A 27403-nucleotide genomic window follows, 5' to 3' on the forward strand; every position below is an offset into this window, starting at 1 on the left:
TCACAATAATGGCAAATGCAGCAAGATGCATCCCCCAAATAATCCAAAAAAGAAAGCATATATTTAACTGTAATTAGACCTTGTCTCAACAATGCCTGAAGCAGTATAGAGCACTTCCTAATAAGATTTTCTATTGTTTTTAATCACTTCTTGGTGCACTTTTCTAATCAGTCCAATTTTGCAAGTAGTAACAAGTTAAAAAACAACCTTGGAGGTCTGAATTCAAATTCACAAATTCAGCCAGAGTAACAGTCTGTGTATTATCTATACTGGCAATTTCTAAATCAACATGAGATATTTTCTAAGAAATTAGCTCTCATTCAAACAAGAATTGAGAGATAGCCTGTGGCCTGTGCTAAAAAGCTCAGGTCAGATACCCCAGAAGACGTGCTCTCTCTTGTCTTTAAAAACTATGAAACATGTTTATCGTTTATTATATTTATTAGTAAAAGCTCAAAACAGCATAACAATGTCTAATGTTAGATTTGTACAATGCTTAGTTTTAAAGGAGAGTTTGCCAACCTGCTGCTGCATTTCAGCTGTATAATCAAAAAAAGATTGCATGAGTTTCACTGCCTCCCATTACACATGCATTTATCTTTTATTTTCCCATACTCATCATTCTAATAATGCATAGCTTCAGATGAGTTTAACACTCCTTTCTCCAAGGAACACTGATATTCTTTGTAGTGTTCACAAAATATTGCATTAAAAGGTTACCCAACAATTTGGGCAATAGTTTGTCCAGTTTTTTAAACATACATCCTTTTTGACATACCTGAAAGTCCTAAGATATCACATATTCTGTAATGGATTACAAACAAGTTTATACAGTAAGAATCTTAGATTTTTTTTGATCATTTGGAAAATAGTGGTTAGACCAAAACTTGTTCATTCTCAGAAGTAAACCAAAAAGGACATAAAATAAAGGTTAAATTACCTACAGTTTTTGCACATTATACTAGTAATCAAATAAAGACAAAACACCATTCCAAGGCTTTATAAGTATATACACACACTTATATTGCACAAGTTTCTGATACATTTTCCTTGTTCATGGAGAGAAACGTTTTGCTTATTACCGAGACAAAAATCCATGAATTTCTTCAGAGCTGTGTCCTGTTGACCATAAAGATATTCTGAAATTTCTACAATAATTAAACACATAACATGGACAAAGAATTAATGCTACATTTATAAAAAATATATAAATTTTTTTAAAAATAGAACACAGCAGTGTGTTATTGGTGAAATCATTTACAGAGTAGTCTAGGTCTTCTCATTTCAGGTTTCAGCTGCGAGGGGTAGGAAAAAAGGGTGGTCCTGCACCATTTCTTCTTCCTCAGTGGGAAGCACATGTCTCATTCTTTTTTATTTACAATTTAACTTTTAATTTGTTTACAATTTAACTTTTATTTAATATCAGCATGGTTCTACCAAAAATGTTTTTTCTGTGTTTTTGTTTTGTTTCTTTAAGAAAAAAGAAAAATAGGCTGAATGGCAATAAGCACATTTAGTCAGCAAGTCTACCCTGGCTAAAGAGGGAGTCATGAAAGGTACATGTAGGCCTAGAGTAGTAACTGTGGCCAAGAGATGCACATCCAAAGCGTCCACTCTCTGTTCACATGGACACAAGGCACAAGGCCACAACCTGAGAGCACTTTCAGCAGCCAGACTGCTAATTCTGGCTAGTATAGTTTGCTGCGCACGTCATGAGTGTTTCCAGTGGTCGGGGAACACAACGGTGCTTTTACACAAGAACGGCACTGCCAGGGTAGGCACACTAAACACAATTATGTATTATAAAGCACAACCTCAGCACCAGTGAAAACTGCATGATAACATCTAGTCTTTATTTGCAGGATACTGTTTAAAAATCTGCTGTCACTAATGCTGTCAGCAAGCTTGGAGAGTAAGACTAAAGCCTAAGTTAGGCATGTAATCTCTACTCCATCTCTCACTTTTAGGCTACTTACTCTCCAAGAGCACCTATTTTCACTTCAGTTGAAACAAAAATAGGAACTAGGCTGTTGATATCCTGGCATTTTCCAAGTTACGGTGAATATTTACCCATCCGAGGGAATTACAAATTCACTATATTAATACAATTGCAAAATTGAGACATCTATTGTTCAATTGGCATAAACCAGACTATGTAGTTTGCTTTCTGAAGATTTACCAATATTTCAAACATAAACAAACATATGCAACATCCAGACTAATGTAAGTACTTAAAAAGGATACAAATAGACTAAGACTTGGCAATCAAAGTAGAAGCTATGACATTTGGCTTAATGGTAAGGCCCTTATTTCCTCCAAACATTTAGGCACATTCCTATTTAAATAGAGTCCTCTGTCACATTGCACTCACACAGCTGGGACTCAATTATCACCTCACCAGTTGACAGACAGGCAGATGACAGACATCATGTAGTCAGTAAGAATTACTGCACACAGAAAGAAAATGCAAGTGTGCAAGGAATTCTGCCAATTAACCAGTAATGAAAATGCAGGGACTAGAAAGGCAGAGTCCTCCAGAACAAGCTCTGCAAAGACTGCACCCCATACCCAGCACATTCCAGGATTTTTAAGGCAATAATAACCAGTAAAGCCCAACTGATAATGGTATAGATATGGAAATGATATTTCTAAAAGCATTTAAGGCCAGCAGTTGCCATATACGCCTGTATATCAACTAGGCATCACCAGATTTAAGGACAACTCACCATCAACAGATGAGATTTAACCCTGCAGCCGCACAAAGCCGTGCGGCCCACAAACCCTTCCAAATCATCCCAAATAGCGGGGCCGGGCCGGGCCTTTACCCAAAAGGGGCGCTCAGCACCCACACGCTCAAGGTCAGAGCGGGACAGCCCGGCACCCGGCCGCACAAGGGCCCCGGGCCGGGGAGCAGCTTCGCGCTCACAGCCGGGCCGGGGGGCGGCCGCTCCGCGCAGCCGTGACGCCCACCCGGGCCTGCGCCACGCGGCCCAGCGCCCCCCGCTCCCCTCGCTCCCCGCGGCAAAGCGCGGGCCCGGCGGGCAGCGCACCCGGACCTCGGCACAGCCCGAGGGAGGCGGCGGGTGGCAGGAGATGGGGACAGGGAAGGGATGGGGTCAGGGAAGGGGTCGCCACAGGGAGCGCGCTGAGGGCAGCCGGGGCCGCGCAGCGTTACCTGAGCGACCGGCGCCGGAAGAGCCGCCCGCCGCCGCCGGCGTCCCTGACAGCTCCCGGCGTGCCCCGCGCCGCGCCGCGGCGCCCCCTGGCGGCTCGCGGCGGCGCCGGGGGGCGGGGCGCGAGGGGCGGGGCGGGACCGCGCGTGCTGCTCCCCGAGGGGCGGGGGAGCCGCTCGGCCGCTTGATTGACAGTTAGTGACAGTTAATTGACGTTACTGACAGTTTGGGGTTGTTTCTTCTTCACCTTTCCTATAATAAATATTCTGAGCCTTCATTGCACAGATGGCCCCCATGGGCAGCCCCACAAGGAGTTTTTTTTCCCACAAGAGCGATTTCCTTCACGTCTTACCACCTCTTTGGGATTGGAAGAGCAAATCTTGCACTGCACTGTTACCTCCAAAGTCGTCCTTCCGGTCCTCAAATTTAAGCAGCCTTTCTAGTCTGATTATAAATTACTTCTGATTATAAACGACTTGCGTAAACGCTAACACAGGCAAGCGGCTTCCGTGAGAAATCTTCCAGGCTTAGTTGGAAGGTGGTTCTTAAAGTATTGCCAAGGGGAAGTCTCCATAAACCAGTGTGATCTTTCCAAGAATCCCGAGCTGCCTGTGAGCAGACCTGCAGCCTCCTGTCGTGGAATTGCGTTAACTGATTTCCAGGCGTGTGCGGCTTCCGAGGTGTCCTCAAAAATTCTCTGGAGCTTTACACAAGCTTGATTTTTGTGGCCCCCAGTTTTATGAATTTATGCAGTTTGGCTGATTTTGCTTGAAATTTTTGCCTTGAAAGGCATCCCTGGATCTTCTGAGCATCTCCTTTTTCATTACATACAAGATTAGCAGCTAGTCTTCATTTCGGTGAAAAGTTTGAAAATATGAACCGGAAATGGTACAAAGGACCCAAAGAACCTTTGTACTGCGAGCCTTAGTGAAAGGGCTTCAGGCCTTGACTTCTCAAACACTGGGAGCAGGTTCTCCCAGGAATAGTCGGGTGTGTTTTCGGAGTTTGTGTGATCTGCTTACTCGGAATACAGTAACTTCTCACAGCTACTTGGGCCTGGGAAGTAGGTGGAAATGAGAGCCATTACATGGACTGTTTTTTTTGTTTTGTTTTGTTTTTTTAAGCAAACTCTCTCCCTTGCCCCAATAATGGCTGCAAGGTGTAACAGACACTTAGAATAGTCAGCATCTTACCGTATTTGAACAAATTTGTGCACTATTATAATTAAAGAAACACCAGGCTGCAAATTTAGCTAGCTGTTTTTTGCCGTGTTCTTCCTACAAAAACATCTGTATTTACCAACTTCTTCAAGGCTCTTCTAAGAAGAGTTCTACCTCAGTATGGCTAACTCAAAGGAATAAAATCACTTCAAGAGACCAAGATGATAACACTCGCACCTCAGATAATAAATTGCTCCTTAATTACTGATTAGGAATTAGTGCAGATTTGCCTGTTTGAAGCTTTGCAGGTGACACTACCAGGTAACTCTGCAAGCACGAAAGAACTAAATGTTGCGACTTCCCAGGGCGGGCACGCGAGGCGGTGCGGCCGCCGTTGGGGGCGTTTCCCGAGTCGCGCCGCCGCCGTTGGGGGCGTTTCCGTTGCCGCGCGCGGGCCGTTGGGGCCGTTTAAGGCGGCGCGGCGCGGTATGGCGGCTGCGCTGCTGCTGGAGATCCGGCGGAGGACGCAGGGCGCCTTGCTGGTTATCGGGTATTGCCGCGGTGCTGCCTCCCCGCCTCCGCCGCGACCCTCTGAGCTGGGCTGGGAAAGCGGGTGGTTTCCCTCGGTGCCCCCCTTCCCCACGCCGGAGCGGGCCTGGCAACGGCTGCACGGTCTCGATCCCGGGTGGCGCGTTTACCTCGTGGCGTTAGTGGGAAACGCGGTTGTTTGAGGTTGCCCCCAGCAATAAATAGGCTTCCCGCTCCTCCCCCCTGTCCCCCCAAATGTATCAACGCCAAAGCTGCTGCTTTTGGAAATATGTGAGTGAGAGATAGAATGAACTGAAGGAATAAAGGAATTGTGTAATCTAATGTATGCAGGAAATGTGTACGTATTTGGATGCCAGTACCCATTTCTTGTGAATGATTAATTGAAACTTATTTTAAATATATGCTTGTATCTCTGCTCTTTACTTCAGCACAGTGCTGTGTGAGCTGCTATCCAACTGATATATCTTAAAGCTATTCCATGTGATTTTTGGTCTGTATGGCTAAGCTAATGCTACAGGTGTGATATAACAGCTCTTGGTGTCAGTTCCCCTCTGAAGCAAATCTCTATCCATATCTTTCCAGGGAAGCAAACCTCAGGAACTCTCCAGTGGATATTTTGATAACGCCAACCTCCCTAGAAGTGCGATGTGGAGAGGCCTGCACAACGGTGATGCTCCCGGCGGGGATAAGGGCTGCCCCATCCTCCTGCCGTGGGCTGCGCTACCTTCCTGGCGAGGGGCTGCACCTCAGGCTGCAGGTGCACGTGGGCTCCAGTGCCAGTAAGGCTGGAGTGGGCACTGGGGTTGTGTGTTGGTCTAACACTATCCAGTAAACTCCTCTGAGGCAAAGAAAGTCTGCTCTGTTTCTTTTTTTAAAAAAAAAAAAAAAAAAAAAGCTATTTTTATTGGGGAGCTGTGAAATATCAGTATTCTAACTATTGTGTAAAGAGAGACTGTAAAATTTACATTCTGCAGTTAAAAAAAAAAAAAAAAAGATGCTTAATGCACACCATGAATTCCATATAGCCTTTCTCTTTCTGAAGGGCTCTCTAGCTCTGAGCAGGCAACTTAACTGGGGGCTGATTTGTGCTTCTTCTAATCAAATCCAGCAGTCATCTGTTTTAACAAGCATAGGTGAGAGTGGCAAAAAAGAAAGATGCCATAGCTGAATGAAAGCATTTTGTGCAGGAGTTTGAGAACTGCTTTTGATGCCCTCCTGTGCTTTTCCATAGGACTTCAAGCTATTTTTTCCTTTTCTCTTTCATGTTTACTGTACCCTTAGCATTGGATATCCTTTTATGTTGCCATTTAATATTTTATGTTAATATGAAAAAATAGTTCTCTTTTATATTCTAGAACCTTTTAAAATATTTGTAATTTGTGAGTGCCACCAAGTTATTAATTCAGAAAGCCTGTACTGAAAATCTACTATTCTTATGTTTCAGGAAGTGGACAATGCCAAACCTGCTTCTATATAGAGTTAGGCTGACAGTTCTATTTTTCTTGTATCTAATAATACGCAGTTCTTTGTAGAGCTTTCCCCAATCCCTTTTTTTAATTGAGGAGGGAAAAAAAAATGTCTTGGAAAAAAAAGCTGCCTTTTGAGAGATTTTCATTTTTGGCCTGTAGAGGGTAGTGTTTGCTTTCTTTAGCTTCAGTGGCATGGCCGTGGCTTTCTTACCTGGCTGAAAAGAGCACCCCCCCTCCCCCCCCCCCCCTTTTCCCCCTTTCCCTATGTATTCGGAGTCTATTTTATACTGGACATAGTAGCGCAGAGGTTATTATTAGCAGAACTATCATTACAAAAGATTAATGTTGAATTTCAGTTTAGACTGCCTTGCCATGACTTCAATTGAGTGGGCTGCAGTGTTAAAGTGATTATTCACATACACAGTTCAGCAATGCTGGACCTGAGAATGGAAGTGGCAAGCTCTTCCTGAATGTAATTGCTTGTTCCTACAAATAAATACATGTAATACTTAGGAATTCTGCTTTGGTTGTTAGGTTCTTTTGTGGTTTGGGGTGGTTGAAAGGATTTTTATGTTAAAATAGGAAAATATTTTGCAAAGTGCCAAGTTTAGTAGGTTCTCTCTGTTCTGTAGAATTGGTTTCCACCTTGAGTGAAAGCCTGAAACCCCGAAAGTGTTACAGCTTTTATTGCCAATCCTGTGGGGACGTCATAAGGCAAGAAGGGTAAGTACTGCAGTGTCTTGTATATGTAGCAATAAGAGCCATGGTAATTGCTCTTCATTTTATTTTGTGTACTTAGAAAACTTAAACATTTATTTTAAAAAAAGTAAATGGGAACACTTTTAAAGTACACAGATGACGAAAATCAAAACTACTTGAAACAGCTTTTCAGTATTTACTCATCTACTACTTGATGTCATTCCAGCTGGAAAGTATCTTACAGAGTGTTAGGTACAGTCATTACAACATTGATCTGCAAGTTGGGAAATCTAGATTTACTTCTTTTCTCCTGATTTTTTTTTCTTTTGTCATAAAGGAGGCATTTCCTTTTGTGGCTATGTTTTCTGTGATGTGTAAAATGGAATGCTTAAGGTTGGAAGGGACCTCTAGAGGTCATCTAGTCCAGAATGAATATGATGTATTTCTTGCTGATTTCTGCCTTACAATCTGTAGTTTTTCATTCACATGGCAACTTTTTGCACTGATTATTAGCTTCTCCTTTTGCTGCTTAAAGAAAGCTGTAGTATTTTGGACTGGAAATATCGCAAATAAAGTGCAGAAGTCAGAGACTGGGGATTTTATGATGTTAAAAAGACTTGTAGTTTATTAGTATCTTTAACATAACCTTTGTTATATTGAAGGGGATAAAACTGAAACTTTGACCCTGAACTTCTTTATTCCTTTGCAGTTTAGGGATCTTTGTCACATCTCCTCAGCAGCCCATAACTTCTCCTCAGTGAGCATCTCCTCTTCTCTGTAGTTGCAGAGTGGCTGGTCAGGAAGAGGATGTTGGCAACGTTTCCATTTTATCTGTTAAGCAAAGCCAACTTCTAGACAGTTCAGGGATACTGGATTTGGGAAGTATATCTTAACTGGATGACTCAGCCTTATCTCCATTCCTCACTGAGTTTACAGATTGCATGAGAACTTTACAACAAAACTGCTGCATTTCTTAGCTCTTGTGATGAGAGTTCTTGACTGCTTCAGCTGGGTATATACAACTTTAGAGACAGGCTTGTAGCCTTTTCTGATCTGTATCACTGCTAATATCCAATGTGGTAGATACCAACATTGCACAGTCTTCAAACTTCTGTTACTTTCTTGGAATCCTTAGGGACTTACAATTTGCTTGACCATGAATGATGATTTGCTAGCAATCTGTTCTGAAATGTCTCATCAGGATGACCTGCAGTAACTCTTGTTTTATTTTGATATATCTGTGGAATAATGAAAAGTTCTAGTGAATAATTTTTGAAAGGTACTGGACCTTTTGAATTTACAGTTCTCTGAGCAGATGTTTTATTAAATTTCAATGCAGCAGTTCACATGCACAGAGGCTTCATCTTTTGGTTCTGCAGTCTACAGTGTGACACAGTTGGGACTTATGTGAAATGAAAAAAAGAAAGCATGTTAATGGCTTACTAGGTATTTCTCCTTGCAGGGAATCTCTGAACCTTTTGGGTCTTAACACTAAAAAGAAATAATAATATTTGGTGAGGTAAGGATAAAAGATTGGAACTGCCAGTGTACCCAGCACCTTCCATTTCATCACTGGGTGTTGTTGAAAGACAGCTGGCCCTCTTAGAAACAAAAGTTTCTTGTTTTGGTCCATGGGTAGTATCCTAGAGATAATGATTATGCTGTGACACCATGGGCGGTGCAATAGAGGAGAAGCTGTCTAATGTGTGAGGAAAGCTTGGTGTGAATTACTTGGAGGGGAACTGTAGTAAGAACAACACAAGAGCTAGAAAGTAAGAACTTCGAGGAAAAGATTGAAACAAGTCTTGTTTATTGTAACGAAGAGAATGTAGAGAAACCAGGTCTTTCAATATGTGAAAAGTTGCTGCAGAGATGGAGTAGTGGTCTTCTATCCCAGCAAGAATTTTGCTTAAAAATGAAATCAAATTTATTTTGATACTCTTTTTAACTGTTGGAGATTGTTTAGGAGGGCTATGGAATCTCTACCGTTGTAGGCATCTAGGAATAGATTAGGGAAATATGAGAGGAATATGTAGCAATGTGTCAGGAATGGCTTAAGTGTAAGCAGGCAGTCTTTGTCACCCATTTCACCAAGTCAGATGCTTCTTTTTAGAAAATGTGTGTGCAAGACATCTGGGCCTTCTCTTAGTGTATAAGAAAAGCATGTGATATATTGAGGACTTTCTTTCATCTTTCCTTTTAGGAAATTTCTCAGAGTTCTTCCTCTACCAAGTGAAAATTGGAGTGCTTTAGTTGAAGAATGGTGTTGCCACCCTAACCCCTTTGCCAGAAGTGTGTTGCAGCCTCGGAAAGATGACTGTTTTCTTGGAGACACCTTTTTCCTGTTAAATTCAGGAAACGAGTCACATGTGCCAGAGTCTCCTTCAGAGAACGGACATCACACTTCTCAGAGTAGCTCCACCTTGGTGAAGTATTTTGTTCCAATAATTCTCAAATGAATATATATATATACATCTTTTTTGTTTCCTTCTGTATAAAACATTTCTTTGCCACTGGCTTATTTAACTTGCATGTGTTACAGGGGTGTTTTAAAGCTCGTATAGAATTGTTGACAGTGTCTGCCTTCGGTAGCATAGAAGCCAGAAAATTTTCTAAACTATGGTTTACATTTTCTAAAGAATACGTCATGGTCTTGATACCGACCTAGCAATGAAGGAAGAACCTCTTCCTATAAACTGTACAAATCACTTAGTGATGCAGTTCTAAAACTAGATGTTTCCTCCTACAAAAATAGTCATGAAAGATGACATTAAAATGGTAAGCGCTATGGATAAGGTGTTTATCAAAGGGTAATGGAACTGACAGCAAGGGAAAATAGAGTAACAATGCTTTTTCATTTCAAAGTATGAATGGATAGGTAACCATAAATATGATCAAAAGGAGGAGCATCTTTTTAGCATTTTTCTCCTCTTTTAAGCTGTAGAAGTTGTAGGAATCAGAATGTGAGATCATGAAACAATGGCAATAAAGATGGAAAAAGGCATAGTGTATGAAATTCAAATTGCAATACAAAGAGGGGAGTGATCTGTCCAACACAGTAAATCAGTCAGAATATTTGTCTGACAAGAAGGGTTGTTTTTGAGGCAGAAACTTGATAAAAAGATGTTACTGAGATGTGGGTCAAGCCAGGATAACAATAGAATCTCCGAATGAGGAAGCTGTTCTCTGCGAGAAGCTCACAGTAGTGCTTTAATATGGTGAATTTTCACATTTCCTTTCTTAAACTTGCCTTGAAGTTGAAGTTTCTTTCCTTATTTGTGCCAGATCCTTTCTTGCATCTTTCACTGAATTTTAATGTCTGTGTTTGTGTATTTCCATCTGACTCAATTGCCAGGCAAGTGAGGAAAACTGTAAGGTTAAGCAGAAACTGGTCTAATAAGAAGAAAACCCGTATAGTGAAATAAGATTCTTCTATAATATGAAAATAATAAGAAGTTATAGGCAAGATAGATTGCTATTGGCATAAATGTTCTTATTTTAGAGAATATTCTTGCAGTCTGCCCCAGTATGAAAGTTCATTTTTAATTGTCTTCTCAGTCCTTTGAAAAGTGTTTGCCTATGACCAGAATAGTAGCAGGAATGTACCAGAGATGTTTAAACAGTCTTTTCCAACCTCCCATGAGACCTAGACAGCATCCTTCTGCTGCAAACTTATTTCTCATATCTATTAGTCTTCCAGTGTAACATAGTTTTTAAATGTCACATGGTCTTCCAACATCCTAATAGTATCTCTTGGGGAAAATATTTTCCGTGACACCATATGAGGGATCTTAGGAGTAGAAACAGTAACCTTCTAGGTAGGTGATCCCCTTCCATCTGCAGCTTGCCAGCAGCTGCAAGTTGTCAGATATATTGATTTTAATTAGTCTAGCTAAAACATCCTCTTTTCTATTGAACTCATGATCCAATGAGCTTGCAGTGGTTTTTATGTACAATACTGCACAATTTCCAGCCAGAACCTGTAACTGTCATCAGAAATGAACATTCAAGTAGTAGGTTTCGAAGTAGCGCTTGTGTCGTTCTGCTGTGTGGCATTTGTACTGGTCTCAAATCACAAAGACCAGTCTCCATATCCTTGCTCTTCACACTAAGCAAGTAGCTTTACTGTATATATCTATATAGCAGGCTGGGTGCTGTGAAACGAGGCAACTGTGTATATGTAAAACAGCTGTTTTTCTTCATGTTCCCTTCTACAAAAGAAGGGGACTGTACTTTCAGCTTAGTTAGTCAGGTTCTGAAATTTTAGAAGAGGGTTGTAGGGCCTTCCCTGGAGCTTTTAGTTCATGATCCTCCTTTTGTGAAGAGCGAAAACATGCCACCACTAGCTGTCTAACTTGGGAGAAGGGGCTTTCCGATCCAAAGTTCTTTTTGTTTTTGGGAGCTAGACTGCTTCCTGCTGTTCATTATATTACTTGCATAGTACACATCAGAAAACTGTTAGGTATTTCCAGCCTTAAATCCCTTATTTCTGTTTGAGCTATAGCATGTCTCTTAGAAAGATGTCCAGTATTGATTTAATACTTCAAGTGATGGAAACTTTACTACATTCCTTGGTAAGCTGTTCCAGGGGTAAATCATCCTGACCCTTAAAAATTGTTCGTCTTCCAGGCAGAGTTTGATTCATCCTGGAATTCATCAGTTGGATATTGTTACAGTACTTTTTGATAGCTTAAAGAATTCACCTGGGATCTGAACAGAGAATCTTTGTCTCCTTACTAGATTAAAAAAATAAGAATTGCAATTCTGTATCACTTTTCTTCTCTAAGGTGTATTTTCTCCGCACTTTTTTCAGTCTCTTTACAAACTTTCCTTTAAAAGTACAATTTTGCAGGAATCATCTCACTAATTCTGAATGCAAAAATCATACTCTGTGTTTATCCTTGCCTATTATTCAGTTAGTGAGTTCAGAAATTGTATTTCATTCTATAGGTTCTTATTAGTAATTCCTCTTTAGATAGCTGCCAGCATCTCAATTCACTTCACTCTTCCTGTTTTCCACAATAAATTCCTATATTTTGTCATGACTGGCTATTGCTTTTGTTCCTGAATATATGATCTGGCATTTGGCTATATTGTAGTGCATGCGGTTAGACTAAGTCTCCATTGCCTCTGATTGCGACCTGGGCGTATGACTCATCTGACTGCATTGTTTACCGCTCCTCTATCATTATGGCAGTAACTACTTGGACTTCTCTGTAGAGTAACTGAACACGGGCCAAAGCTGTGTATTTGCCTTGGCTATACACCCTTTCATCAGGAAAGGCTGCACAGGCTGTGCATCCTTCAAGGCCCACAAATTAGAATGGACCAAATTAGAATGCATTACTTGACATTGACAAGTGTAACTGTGCTTGGACATCTATGTGATCTGAAAGTCCGTGATCACATGTTCTGAAGACAACATCTGATATATAGAGATATACGTTTCATCTAACAAAGTAAGTTTTATGATATCTGGCATAGGTAAGACTGTTGCATTTAATCATGCAGCTCAAAAATGCCTTTAAAATGGCTTTAACTGTGATTTCTGGTGGCATAGCAAGGGATAGGGGCACTATTTACTGTTCTGGACATCAGCCATAGTCGTTTCTCATTATTTTGAAACTTGGACACTGAGCTGTGAGATGGCTGGGATGAACAGAGTCTGTGCTCCCCGGGAAGCGTGCGTCTATTGGCTTCAGTTAGACTCAGTGGGAACAGTGGCCACCTTTTACAAAGGTTACAGTTAGAGGCAGATGCAAAAAAATTATCCTCCCAAATGAGTCTAATTTATGCCAAATTTAGATGCTGCTTTTGTGGGGATGTGTTGCATTATGATTTGGTAGTGACTTGCTTTGATTTTTGTAAAACTTGTCAAGATTTTATGACTACGTGTGGATAACGTTATACATTGAAATCGTTCACTTGGGGTACAAAGATGATTATGTGAAGATGACAAACTAAAATCTAATTTAGGTGTCTTAGTACATTTCCAGGATTTCCATCTCAAGAAAGGTTTGCGAACTTGGAGCCTCCATGCGTTTGTATAAGCATACTGCTACCAGAGCTGCACCTGTGATGTAGCTACAGTAACTGTAATGTGCTAATCCAGGCTAGCAGTTCTGCATATAGTAATTCCATAACACCATTCTGGAGTTATGCTTTGGATTAAAGTAAGAGTTGTACTTACTTGTATCTTTATGCTAATACTGAATTTAAATCTGAGTACTGGAGTTCATGTCTTTTGTTAGGTCAGATCACAGTTCACCTAGCCTCAAATTAAAACCTCTTTAAGAGGGCAGTAAGAGATGGAAGATATATAGTAAGGTATAAATTGAGTGATGTTTCTCCTAGTATAGACACTTGTTGAACCAGAATGGTGTGGTTTTTTTATTTTATTTAGTAAGCCTTTGGTAAGCTAGTAAGTCTTTTCATGCTTTCTGTATGAACTGTACTCTCCTGCAGCAAGTACCGAGTTACACTATGCATTGTGTGAAAACATCCTGCCTTTTGCTTGATTACAATTAATGCAGTCAAAATCTTAACTTTAAGAACATTTCTTCACTGTTCTTTTCCCAGCTTTTCCTTAACATCTGTGGTTGTGTATATCTTGGTGATACACCATCCCTTTTTTTGTATTTTAAGCTTTTTTCTTTTATGTTTAGTTTTTCCACAAAAATTGTTCTTTGTCTGTAGGTTGTTTTTTTTTCTTTTTTTTGTTTCTGTTTAAATGAATAAAGTAGGGGGACAGAGCCACTATGTCTTTCTAGAGTATTGTAGTATGTTGTGTTCTTTAGTCCTTTCCTAGTAGTTCTAAATATTCTGTGGACATTTTCTGCTCTCTGCTGATCTGTTATTTTTAAAACCTTTTCACAGTGACTAGAACTGAGTGAGGGCAGTTGCATTACAGTATAATAATTTGAATATAAGAATAAGAATTTCTTATGTGTATTATTTAGCATTTATCAAAATTGATTTTCTTCTGCCGTTTTATCACCCAGTGTCTTGAGATTCTCCTATTACCTCTTACAGATTTTGCTGCATGCTCAGTATGTACTGGCAGACTTCAAAACTAAGATGAAACTTGCAATTGAGTGAGAAGTATAAAGGGCTTAAATAGTCAGTGTAAATATCTGTATATCTGAACAAAGTACAAAGTTCAATATATGCTCTGGAGATTGTGTTAAAATTGTACATTCCTTGTTCAGAGCATCTGAGCGACATTTAAATGGCATTTCTCTGTCCTACAGAAATCAAAGGAAAATACCAGAGTAATTTGTAAGCACTGCAAGACAGTCCTGGGAGAAACAGTATCATCAGGTATGGGATTTACATACTAGACTTGACTCTCTCAACCACTGAGCACTGGAGGCAAAATACTCTGTAGGAAAATAATTTGAGTAAGATATAGAGTCAATTTCTTTGTATTTGTCTCATTCCCTTCTGGAATGGATGAGATTGTTTGCTTTGTAAGAACTTACGTGATTTGCTGCAGGATCTTCCTTCATTCTTGTTTCTGTGGCGTGCTTGGCTATGATTTCCAGAGCTTTGGAAATCCAACTGCGTAATTCTAATTTATTCAGCATTCCCATACAATTTGATCAGAAATTACAGCTAATTTACCATGGTGTCAGTCCTATAGAATAATGGAAGGGGTAAAAGAGGCTTGATAAACAAAGAATGAGAAGCTAAAGACACCTATTAGCTGGGAACCAGGTTTTGTGTAAAGTATCTCCTTTGATGAAAGAAATTTCTCTGTCATTCATTCAGTCATGAGATTGAGATTATTGTTTTAAAAGCTGTCAGATTGAATTAGAATGTCTTAGAGGTAAGACTGATAGTTTTCAAAATGTAGTTATTAGTTGGCAAGTATCAGTAATAATACTTATTAGCTGTCATTTTTCCTCTACTGCACTGCATCAGTGTGAGATCTAATTCAATTTACATTTGGAGAATACAAAATGCTTACAGAAAATTCAAAGTCTGTTTAAGAAATCATGGGGAGGCAGAAGACAGCTAGAGGGGATTTTGATTTTCTTGCAAAAGGGTTTGAGCTATACAACCTTTAGTAAGACCAGATTTAAAGTAAGTCCTTTGAAAAGTCCACCAGGTAAGTTGTAAAGTGTCTGGAAGACAGTATCTAAAAAAGAGCTTTACCCGTCATCATGAATGCATGTTTTAGGCTAAAGCTTTGCACAGTCATAACAAGAGCAGTTGATGTGATCACTGGATATAGGAAAAGGGAAGTCCTGTGTAGAAACAGGGATTTGATCTAGCCTCTGTACATAGCTAAAGTTAGATCACATGTCCAGGTTTTGTAACCATGTTTCATTGCTAGTGTAGGACCATGAGGGAAAGGTGAAAGAACACCACAAATGTTACAGAAACACATGATGTGAGTTTTGACAGAAAAACACTATGAAAACACTAGCGAGCATACTTGACTGAAATACTTTGGTGGTTTCTTATAAGCAAAAATATCAGTGCCCAGCAGGTAAGTTGGATCTCAGTGGTGTAGCCATGGAGACCAGGTTTGGTGTGGAGACCTCCCTTGTAGGCTAGTCATTCCTTACCTCTGTCTCCATATGTTCACAGTTGAGTGTTTTGTGTGTACGAAATCTCACCTTCTCTCCCTTTGCAAGTAATTCATCTTTCTCAATTCCTGATGCCTTTGCAGTAGCACCACTAATTCCTTAGGGTAACAGCTGGAGAGCTAGCATGAGTGAACGAGCTGCTGCTGTTTTTCCTCCTTGCTCCTAGGATTAGCGCAGCATGGAGCAGACTAAAATTAAACTTTAATGTGAAACATAATTTCCTAGCAGTGAGGATAATTAAAAAGTGAAATATTTGACTGTCGAGTGGGTGAATTTGCCAGACCTTTAGAGTCTTTAGAACAGTATTAGGTCTCTTCCTTGAAAAGCTTGCTTTCATCTACTTTTTGTGTGGACAGATTTCAGATGAGGCCCTTCAACCCTTAAAGTTTAGGAAAAAAATCTGTTGTCTGTGTGTTAAGGCTTAGGGGGATTTATTACTCTATATACTTAATTAGTATTTTTGTACTGCTTACTTTCTGATTAGGCTGTATTTGTAGCAGAGACTCAGAGCTTCATGATTTTTTGACTGGAATTTATTGATAAAGATTAAGTTCTGAACTCAAGCATTTACACTCTAGTTCTTAAAGGCTGTCTTCAGTGGAGCTTTTTCAGAACATGTACGTTGAAACTTGGAGTGTAAGCTTTGTGTATTAGTGTTTACTTAGTGCAGTTTTTAGAGAGGAAATTCCCTTCTGCTCTTTGAGCAAAGAGGAAAATTAGTCCAGTCTGCTGCTGTTAAAACTGTCATGTGATTCACAGCAGAATTACTGAGCAGGTTGCTAAAATACTTACATAAGCTGTGCTGATTTCAGTCCTTCAGGAAAGTTCTTTCAATATGTCTTTCAAGTTTGGTTCAACAGTAACACATAATGGGGAAGAGTTAATTGGCACTAGCAAACATTTTAATGCATGAAGTGTTTCAGTCCAAATGCTTTGGTTCTTTGTTTCAAGATGACTGTTCCTAGCATTAAACAAGGATCAATAGAAATGACAAACTGTTGATGATATGATCTGATGCTCAGAGCAGTCTTCCTTTGGCAGTGAATGCTTTCTGTTAACAGTTGCCCTGCATCTCTTCCCACAAACCAAAACAGGAACTTGACCATCTGCTGCATGTCTGAGTGCTGAGCAAAAGTTTAATTAGTATGGTGATACAGTGACTTAGTCTACTCTGAAAAGTCTGGGGTTTTTTTTGTTTGTTTTTTTGCTGTACTTTAAAGATCTAACATTTGTGTCATTTTAGAGACCACTAAGTATTATGCCACTGAGGTAGTGATTCAACCATCTGAGGAAAGCTTCAGCACAATACCAAGGTAAAAAAAAAAAAAAAGTTTATTCAGACTCGGATTTCAGAAGGATGCTAAAATATTTCAAAAATATTTCTGAATAATTAAGTGTAATATAATTTTATTAAATTCTATTTGGTTATCACAAATTTATGAATTGTAAATACAATCTGAATTCACTCTCGTACAACTTCTTTTGCTTGTGTATGTGGATAAAAGGCGCAGGAAGATCACAACAGTTGTTGCAAAGATTCTTAGTATTCAGATAAGAAGACAAAATAGTTATTTTGAATTATTCAATTTTTGATTACTTCTAGTGACTAATTATGCAAGTGGAAGGTTACATTACCTAAGTGAAGCTTGAAACTGTTAATTGGGAGAGGATTTTTGAATTTTCAAGTAATCTGAAATTGTGACTGAGCTCTCACAGCTGCTTCTAGCTGTCTTGAATTATGTAAAATGCATTAAAGTTCTTTCTCAAATTTTATTTGAGATAGTGTGTCATTGTTCTGAACCTTGTTGTGTTCATGTACCTAAAGTACAACAGACAAAAGCTGTTTTTCTGCTTTTGACAGTTGGTGTCCATCAAAATAAGGGTTTGGAGGCAGTTTAGATTTTTTTTCCTGTAGCTGTAACTTTTAATAGATCAGCAAAGTGCTCTGGTTTGGGGCAGACAAAGATGATGAAAGCTCTATCTTAATGTCATTTCCACCACGTTAGTTATTTTCATAATGGTTTGCTTGGCTACTTACTCTTGATCAGTATAGTTGACTTTGCCAATATATTTTCTATTCTTCCACAGGTCTCAGTTCATACAGAGCATGATAGCTCAGTGTCTTGTGGAGATTTCCTCTGCTAAAAGCACGTTTAGGTTCAGCATAAAAGGGAATGATGGAAAAGTCTATATTTTGGTAAGCCTTTATGTTGAAGAAATGCAGTGTATGAATCCCACCATCTACAATGTATTATTTATAATATGCCGGACTGTATAGATTAATAATCTCAATAGTTTTGTCTAAACAATTCTGAAGAGTTTGCTTCAAGTAAGAAACTTCCCCCATTTTTTTTTTTAAATTTAAATAGATGTCCATGCAGAAATCTTTACTACTTATGCAGTAAGTTTCCTTAGGAACTGCTGTTTCTGTCCTAAGGAAACTTGCTGCATAAATAAGCAGACAGAAACAGCAGTGTTTGCTACTCAGCTAATACTGAAAGATTAAGGTTTTGACTTGTATAATATAGCTTTCAGCTTCTTGTTCAAATGTTTATCTTTAATCATTGAAGTCCATCAAATTATGTAGCATATTTCACAAATATTGTCTTAAGTCAGCAGTTTACTGATATAGTCTAACACATTGCACTGCAAAATGAAGTGCAGACAAAAACAAAATTGCCAGTTATACTTAATGTTTTAATCCTGTTAAACTTGATTAAGCTTTATACATAAGCAGCAGCAGCTGAATTTTTCAGACTTGTAAGATGGGGATTTGATTCTGGAATTATTTTAACATTAGGCACTTAGTATAGCAAGATTTTATTCATGAAGGGAATATACACACACAACTTGGAATTTTTTCATTTGCATGGGCGATTCATAAACAAGAAGAGATGGGCAATCTAAAATGTTTTTTATAAATATGCATTACAAGTTCTATAACTTTCCAACACTCAAATCCTGATGTAAGTGTATACCTGTTGCCATTAAATATATTTTAGTGCCAAGATAGCGTTTATGCAATCACTAGGCAACACTTTTGCAATGGCAAAATAAGGTCTCATGAGCAGTCCATAGTCATTATTATATCTAATCTAGTTGAAGGATCATTGAAAATTGTGGTGGTTTTCCTCCAACTTATGTTTCCAAGTTACTGATTATTCTGATACTGAAGTCCAGTAGTTTACATAGAATGAGTTGATTCTTTCAACATAAATTGCCTTATGTAGCAGATTTGCAAAAATGCAACTCAAATAAGAGTAATATCAATACACTAATGTTCAGAGTGGACTGAACCAGCTTAGAGACTTACCTGTGTCTGATTCTGATCAATATCTCTAATGTTGCTTATTTTTATTGTAACATGAGCAATGTTTTGTTTAATATCTGCAATCCCTTAGTTGTGGCCAGGATGAAGTTCTAGGTGCTGAATAAACACCAACGGTATTTGGGTAGTGGCTTAAGTCTAAGGACTCATACTTCTGCCCACAGGATCTATAATACAAGCACTGTTCAAATTAATGGTTACAAATAGCTGAACATTAAAAACAAACAAACCCCAAACAAAAAAAGTTGCTTGAGGCTATGAGTATATAGTCAAGTCAGACAAGTTGTCTCATCAGTTATGCATCATGGACAAGTTGTGCTACCTATTTTGACAATAATCCAAAAGTTGTGGTTCACAGTATTTGTGTTCTCATGTGAGTACACAGAGCTTTGCCTGTGTACACTGTACTTAAGGTTTAAAAAAATATATTGTGAAAAAAGTTTCAAGTGTTATGTGTACTCATGTCACTGATTTCGTATCCATGTATTGCTGAACATAGAATCATAGAATGCTCAAGTTTGGAAGGGACCTCTAGAGATCATCTAGTCCAACCCCCCTGCACACGCAGGGTCACCTAGAGCACGTGGCACAGGGTGGCATCCAAGCGGGTTTGGAAGATCTCCAGAGAAGGAGACTCCACAACCTCTCTGGGCAGCCTGTTCCAGTGCGCTGTAACCCTCACTGTTAAGAAATTTTTTTTTTTTTTTTTTTTAAGTTCATGTGGAACTTTTGGTGCTTCAGTTTGTGGCCATTACCTCTAGTTCTGTCGGTAGCCACCAGTGAAAAGAGGCCAGCACCATCCTCCTCACTGCCTCCCTTGAGGTACTTATAGACACTGATTAGATCCCCTCTCAGCCTTCTCTTCTCCAGGCTGAACAGGCCCAGCTCCCTCAGTCTCTCCTCATAGGGCAGATGTTCCGGGCCCCTGATCATCCTTGTAGCCCTGCGCTGGGCTCTCTCCAGCAGCTCCACAGCCCAATATTACCCAAATAGTTTAGTTGCAGATATTTTAATTTATCGCTTTAATTGGTTGAAAAGCACATTTTTGAAGACTTAGATCTTTTTTTAAGACATAGTAAAGAAAACACTTTTTTCCCCCCCCTCTCTGAGTCAGTCATCTATACAGTTTCCTCTGCTTAGGCTAACTTTCTCTGTCCTGTTTACATTCCCTAAAAGAAGAGATGCTTGCAGCCTCTCTCTATTCCAGTCTTGGAGAGTTCCCTACACTGAAGTCATGTAAAGTAGACTTAATCTTAAGTCTTAAGGGCACCTTAGAGTGGAGACCTCATTTTTCATGTATGGTTGGAGTGTGAGGCCAGAAATGGTAACAAAAATGACTGTTAAGTTACTAGCCTGTGTGATGACACAAGTAATGGTAATATCTGCAGTTACTTAGAAAGAAATAACAAGAAAATAAGTGTTTTTCTTAACAATGTTAAAATGGAATTGATGACTAACTTGTCATCAGGTTGCTGAAGGCTGGAGGCACAAGTTGAGATTTTGGGGAACTAGTCTCTAAATTGTAGATCATCCCTCTAGCTGATCTACTTTGATCGAGTTCTAAAGGTAACTGGGGCTCCTTATGGCAATTCTCTTTAGGAATATGTTGACAGGATGTTTAACAAAGGCCTCTTCTATTGCTCTCCTTTGAGAAGGGGGCAACAATCTGCACAGTCAATGTTATAAACTTTATGAATGAGCTTCTGTAGTGATTCTTTTCTTACTGGAGTTAACATCAAAGGAATGTGGTGGTGGAGACTCTGACATACAAAGTAGTAGAGAGGAAGAAAAGGTATATTGCCATCAAAATGATTTAGAACATAGATTTGAAACTATGTTAGCCAGAAATATTGAAATGCATTGAGTCAAAGACTTGGTGCTTTATTGTTCATCCAGACAAAAAGCAGTATCAGAAAATAATTCATGCAGAAGGATGGAAAATGCTATCTAAAGAAACAGATTTAGTTCAGAATTTGATAGTTCTAGACTATGTGCAAATTTTCTCATAACCAAGTGTCTTTTCCCCCTAATGACTTAATTGCTTTATTAACAGCTGTTTGTTGGATGAAGGCAAAGATGCCTTCTGGCCAAGTGATTGAGTGCCACTGGCAGACTTGCAGATCATCCCTTGTGATGGCAGCACTTTTCAAATGGATCCCCTTGTGTATGAGCTGGATCAGTTTCCTTCTCCAGTGTAGACTACATAAGAACTTTGAAAGCAACAGCCAGATATTACTGTTCTTTAGAGTAGTTTGAAGGGTGTACACCTTCTGAAAAGTGTTTGAAGAGATTCCTTCAAAGGGCAGTTGGTGGGGAGTGTTAATACTTGCAAAAGTAAGGAACTCTAGCTAAAGTTAAGCTTAGTGCTAGTGACATGTGTGTATTGGTCACTTTTCTCCCCGTTTTCTGCAGCATTTCTTCAATACTCAGCCTAAAGCACCATGTGTGGTGGTCTGAGCTACGGTAGCCAATTTTGCAGTTGAGACTATACATGTGCACTGTTGGTTACCAGAACAGAACTGATGCGGAGCAACTGGCTCAGCCACTGTAGTGCAGCTCCTTGTTATCGTTCATGTGTGCATCCTAGAGGAATTCTCCTCTTTCCCATTCTCTCCCATGGCATCCTTATTACAGATTTACAGGTTTGCTACCTGATGTCATGTATCTTGTTTTACTTGGAGCTGATTAGGTCCTGAGAAGCAACTGATTAGTCTCTGGTGAGCACAACTGCTGAAGTCCTGTTTTCTGATAGATGTTTTGTAAATGAACATTTAATGCAGCAAAAGACTTGAGAAATTGATTTCCTTTGGTAACTAAGATCACTTCTTAGACTGTGTGTAAGGGAAAGGCCTGGCTGATTTTGTACAGTGCTTAGCATGAAAGCCCTGAATTTGATTTGGAATGCTGGCACACAAGGGTTAAATAAGTAATATGATGCAACAAGTTCAGGTTTCTCAAAAAAAAAAAAAAAAAAAAAAAAAATCGTACTGAAACAGGAGGCTTAGGTTATGTGTGTGTTTGGCGTGGGTTTTTTTGTTGTTCATTTGTTTTTCCTCTCTGTTTTCAAAGGGAATTTGCTGCTTTCACAAAAAGGCATATTCATGGACATAGTGATCTTAAAAGGGGTATCTTAAATTAGGTATCAATTTATTGTATTAGCCTGTGTTCATCTCCAATGGGGTCTATGCAAACTCTACTAATAACAGTGAAAGTAAAATATCAATTCCAGTTTGGTTGCACCTTCTTAGAAATTAATGTGATGTACAAGTAAATATAAAGAAACTTCACTAAGTGTGGCTTTAGTATCAGTTGTTTATACTACATCAGGTTTAGGATCGGAGTAACAAAACAAATTGAAATTGATGTCATCTTCAGTAATAGAAATTATTTTTTTAATAGATATGGCTTTTAAATTCTGACACGTTCCTGGTGGAGTTTTTAGGAGGCTTGTCCTCCTGCTATGTTTTTGCACCGTTTGGAGATACTTTGAAGCCTGATTCTGGACCAGTGGGGGCCTGGAATGCAGTCAAGGTTCTTTACCAGCCATGCATTAAAAGCAGGAATAAGGAGTGAGTATTGCCTTTTCTGATCTCGCGTTCTGAACCTTGAGTCTTTCTGCCATACAGGTCAAAAGTATTTCTTTCCTTGGGGCAGTCCATTAACCTTAGAAGTGTATTTTTCAAAATCACATACTCTTTGCTTGCTTTTAAAAAAAAAAAAAAAATCACCAGAGAGAATCTGGTGATTACAATTTTGCACAGTAATATTAAAATCTAGGTGAAAGTGTTATGTTATTCTGACATGCACATAATTTAGATGATAGGAAATGTCTCCATGCATATAGCAAAATCATATGCTCCCTTTTTCATTCATTCTTTTTCCTCCTACATATTAACTGGCTGTACACTTCTCAAGCTTGGTCCTTTTTCCAGCTGTCTTGATAGAAGCTGGAAGGATCATGGTGCAGCATCTCCATGAGCCTGGACCTTAGATGTACTGAACACTGCATTTAACACTGTCACTGTTAAAGGATGTTTCATGTAGCCTGGCAGAGTTTGAATAATGCCATAGCAGTAATGCAAGACCTCAGGAGGATTGTCTTAGATGGGATGCAGAGGGAAGTTCATTGAATTATCAAAGTAGTCTCTGTGTACGTGTAACTTGGTTTCAGCCCAATGGTTGCATTACTTCAAAAACAATTGAGGCCCTGAGGAAAGGAGAAAGAAGGGGCAAGGAAGGTATTTGAGTTCAATATCAAGACTTTCTTGTGCGTCTGTCCCATTCCACTCAAACCCACCCTCATAAAGGGTATTTGATTTCTGCAGGCTTTGAACCCTACCTTATGGCAGGATGAAAAGAGGGAAGGGGAAGAAACTGTCTAACAAATTTAAGCTTTTAACTGCCAAAGAGCAAAGATGTGAGAATATTGATTTGCCAGTGTTTGTAGGTGACAAAATTGGATTTCTGGCATAACTTATTGCTCTTTGCAGTGAGAGAAGAAAGGATTAGTTTTGTGTAGGTCAAACTTAAATAGTAGTTTGGATTTGTTACTTTTTCTTTGAGGTCTTTGAAACTATGACAGTTCTAAACTGGTACATGAGTATTAAAAATTTGGAGGCCATTCCCTCTAGCTTCAGTACCAATACACATTATGCCAGAGAACTCGCAGCACAAGAATGTTGCCTCATTCAAACGTGTATATGCATTTAAATATTTTAATAGGAAAAATGTGTACCTCAGAATGTGATTCATAGTATTTGTCCTGAATATTGCTTAGCTTATTTGGGCTGCTTCCTCAGTGGAGTGTGTGTTTTGAAGGAGGCAAGGGGACAGATCTAGTACTGAGTAGTTGACTCTCTAACACTCAGAGAATTTGAAGCTCTAAAATGTAAAGAGCAGATCACCCTATCATGCAAAGTACTATTGTTATTCATGTAAGAGGAAATAAATATCTTTTTTAAAGTCATAGCTTAAAAACTTGGCCTTAGAGAAGCTCTGTAATTTAAATGAAAATATTTTATTTTAAAAGGTAAGTTTGGAACACTAACACTTAAACTGTGTATTCTTAGAATTGAATTTTCTCAGATATTACAAGAAAAAGTACCAGCTCTCAAAATGAAAGGTATTTGATTTAGGCTAGGATTTTGCCTAGCCACTTGGAGAAGCCATTTTTGCTCTCCTTAACTTCCCTTTCTAGTTTAAACTTCACGTGGGCTAAAGCCCATTGCTAACCCCATCCCTGCATGCTTGCTCAGTTTCACTGTGTTCTTCTCAAGTCTCCTCTCCCTGCTTCCACCTCTTGTACACTGGCTTTTTATGCTAGAGTTTGGTGAGGAACTTCATTTTCCTCCACATAGAAAGCCAATCTCTTTTTTTGTTTTCCTGCTTGTTGGGATGGACCATTCTTGAGTTTGGAGGATATCAACAAGCTCTTGGATCCATCTCCTTTCCAGGACATTCTGTCACATTCTGACAGTCTGTCATGGGATTCTACTAAATGGATTCCCAAGCAGGCTGAAGTCTGCTCTCCTGAAGGGCTGGATTCTGCTTTTTGCCTTGCTCTATCCTCACAGGATTCCAAACTACACCACTTAGAGATGATCTGTCGATGGCCTCCACTTTTCTTTCAGAAAGGCTCTCTTTCCACCTGCACATTTACTGTGCAAACAAGAGATCTTCCTGTCAAGTAACACATGCTGCTGGGAGTAATAATTTTAAATGTTGCTGAAGTCAGAATGTTATAAAAATGCATGAAGAAAATAGTTGCATACAACCACAACTTGACCTTAGAAAGTGATTTGTGAAGGTACATGAGAAGTATAGTAGTGTGCTGGGTAAAGCATTGTCAAAAAGTCATTGATAACTCTTCTTGTCTCTTTTCGCTCTTTTCTGGACTCTTGCCTTAAATGGCTTACAGCTTTTGCAGAAGCCTTCTCCTATTTAAGAATTTGTTGCTTACTTGAGAGTTGAAAGGTGACTTCAAAAAAGTGTTCTTGTGTTTTTATTACTTTGAGAGACAGAATAAGGTAGAAAATTGAGTTTGTGGCTGAAATCTGAAATTTGTGATTTCAATGCTTCTGTTGCGCTTTTATGATTGCACAAGAGTCTGTATATACTGAGCTGCTTATGAAGCTGTGTTCCTGATGGATTCCAGGATGTTGTTGTTTTTGTCCCAATAATGGCTTTCATTCAGTATGTGGCTGTCAAGTAAGTCATCTTTCATAAAAGCTTTGAATTATATCCTAATTCAGCCTGGAATTTGTTCAGTGACACAGTGTTTCATTGATTCTTTTATGTTTAAAATAGTGCTCTTTCCCAGTGCTTCAGTAACTCTTGTCTGCAGAAAGTATGTGGGAGCAGGTAGCTAAGAGCTGCCTGGATGAGGAGTGACCACAATTTTAGTCTTCTGTGGTCTAAGATGATTTCATACTATAAACATACTGTGTTACCTCTGTGATGATTAAGTGGATGGATATGATTGTAAAAGAAGTGTGAAGGATTTTTCTTATTTCAGATTACCTTTTTCTGCTCCCTTTTTGCATTGTGTGCTTGGGGGAGGGCAGGAGAGAACTGCTGCCATAGGGGAAGTGAATTGCCTTAAAAGAGCTTACTGAACAGCTGAGCAATGCTTGTTGAGAGAAGCACTCTACAGTCAGTCAGGGTTGCAGGGCAGACTTGGGATGGGAGAGTTTTTTTTTTTTTTTTTAAAAGACCTTTCCGAATTTAAGATGCACCTTCTGGAATGCTTGGAACTTTGCTTGAACTTTGGAGGAAGAGATGAAAACTCTGTGGAGAATGATCATTTTTAGTTTGAGATTTGTTCTTCAGGATATACTGGGGTCATCCTTCCCCATCACCTTCCCCTGATCATGAGAAAGGTTGGCCCCAGTATATTCTGAAGAACTCCTTTCAGGAGAGGTGTTCAAAGAAAATCTGCCACATCCAGCATCCTTTCATGGTAATTAAAGATTGTCATTATTATTCCTCAGCACAGGTATTAACTGTCATCTCTATCTCTAACTCCTCAGTGTTATCATATTTTAATATTTCTAAATATAAGTAGTGTTAGAAGCACTAACTGAGGGAGAGGGGAATGTTGGAATAAAGCCTGTGTTCACCAAAAGCGTGATTATCTTGGGTTATTGCTCAAAGAAGGATAACCATATTCTAATTCATGTTGGACTGATTATTTAAGTGGATGTTTTTGCTCAAGTGAAGTCTGCCTTGAAAATTAACAAATTGAAGTCAGAGGAGGGAGGACTCTGGCTGCTTTGGTAAAAATGGATCCCCAATCCTGACTGTACTTAACCAACTCTCACCTAGTCTGCCTTTCTTGTTGTATGGAATGGGAAATGCGTATGTCACTCCACATCTTACACTGCCTTATTATTGTACTGTTCATTAGAAGTATGAAATGCTACATACCTAATAAATGGTCATGTGAAAAAAAGCAACTGACTGTTAATGATATTACTGAGTTACTACTTATGTGCTAATCCTGTTAGAAAAATAGGAAGTCTCGAGCATGTTTATCATGTTTAATATGCTTTTGAAGCAGGGTTTGTGATTCTGTAATAAGGCGGAATAAAAATAATTCAGGCTTGTATGTTTTCATTGTAATTTGTTATTTATCTGCAAAATGCATCCCAGGTAAACGCAATTTTACTACTACTCATGGCCCTCTAGGTAATATTGCAGTAGCTGCTCTGGGAGTATCAGAGCTTGCAAGAGAAATTGGATGTGAAAAACTTGTGGATTAAAAGCACCATTATCTGAAATCAATTCATAGTCTGAAACAGCTGCCTTCTCACATAGTTAATTTCATTGTCAAAAGATCATTAAAAGAAAAGAAACACCAAACTAGGCCAGACAATGGTTCCATGTAGCCCAATCTGTTGATTCCAACATGAGGAAGGGATGTTCGGGAAGCACGTGAGCCTCACCACTGACAGCTTCTGTAGTGGTTGCACTGAGGATGTTGGAGGGTACGACTTGTTCTGCTGCTTTTAGTATCTCCTAGCGTGTCTGACCATCTGCTTGAATAACCTCTCTTTGTTCTTCCTGGTACTGCCTGCCTCCACAGACTCCTTTGACAGCAAGTTCCAGAAGTTTACTGTTGCTGTAAAGAACTATTTAAAACTGTTCTCCTGCTTGTTCCAGTGAGTTTTCTGTAAAAGCAATATTAGGGGTTTTGGTGAGAAACAATTTGGCATTCACACAGGCAACATGGACATGGCGATCCTAAACTTTAGGCTGATGCTATAGCATGTGCTACTCTGCTCTTGCTGATTAGATGTGGAAGTTAAATTTACTGGCCAGTTTCTTGGAGGAACATACAGGCAGTGTCACATACAGGCAAGACCTACTGTAAGGTCTGTATATATCTCTATTACATTCATATTGCTTTTCTTATAGCGCTGCTTTTCAGAGA

The 27403-nt window shown here is 39.2% G+C and overlaps 2 protein-coding genes across 2 annotated transcripts in view; one reads left to right on the top strand and one right to left on the bottom strand.

The window, feature by feature from the left end:
* DOP1A (DOP1 leucine zipper like protein A) overlaps window positions 1-3235 on the bottom strand; it is a 56230-nt gene extending 52995 nt beyond the window's left edge. The window contains exon 1 of the mRNA XM_088520293.1: window positions 3176-3235. The gene's annotated coding sequence lies outside the window, so the exon portion shown is untranslated. The remainder of the gene's footprint in view (window positions 1-3175) is intronic.
* Window positions 3236-4789: 1554 nt separating this feature from the next.
* The window catches only part of UBE3D (ubiquitin protein ligase E3D), a 66771-nt gene continuing 44157 nt past the window's right edge, over window positions 4790-27403 (top strand). The window contains exons 1-8 of the mRNA XM_010217644.2: window positions 4790-4883; window positions 5465-5661; window positions 6984-7074; window positions 9254-9476; window positions 14301-14370; window positions 16888-16957; window positions 17733-17841; window positions 22372-22541. Of these exons, the coding sequence (XP_010215946.2) occupies window positions 4822-4883; window positions 5465-5661; window positions 6984-7074; window positions 9254-9476; window positions 14301-14370; window positions 16888-16957; window positions 17733-17841; window positions 22372-22541 (992 nt within the window). The 5' untranslated portion in view covers window positions 4790-4821. The remainder of the gene's footprint in view (window positions 4884-5464; window positions 5662-6983; window positions 7075-9253; window positions 9477-14300; window positions 14371-16887; window positions 16958-17732; window positions 17842-22371; window positions 22542-27403) is intronic.

The sequence above is a fragment of the Tinamus guttatus genome, unplaced genomic scaffold (assembly GCF_059628265.1).
Source record: "Tinamus guttatus ecotype Peru unplaced genomic scaffold, ASM5962826v1 Tinamus_guttatus_pri_ptg000085l, whole genome shotgun sequence".
Taxonomy (NCBI): domain Eukaryota; kingdom Metazoa; phylum Chordata; class Aves; order Tinamiformes; family Tinamidae; genus Tinamus; species Tinamus guttatus.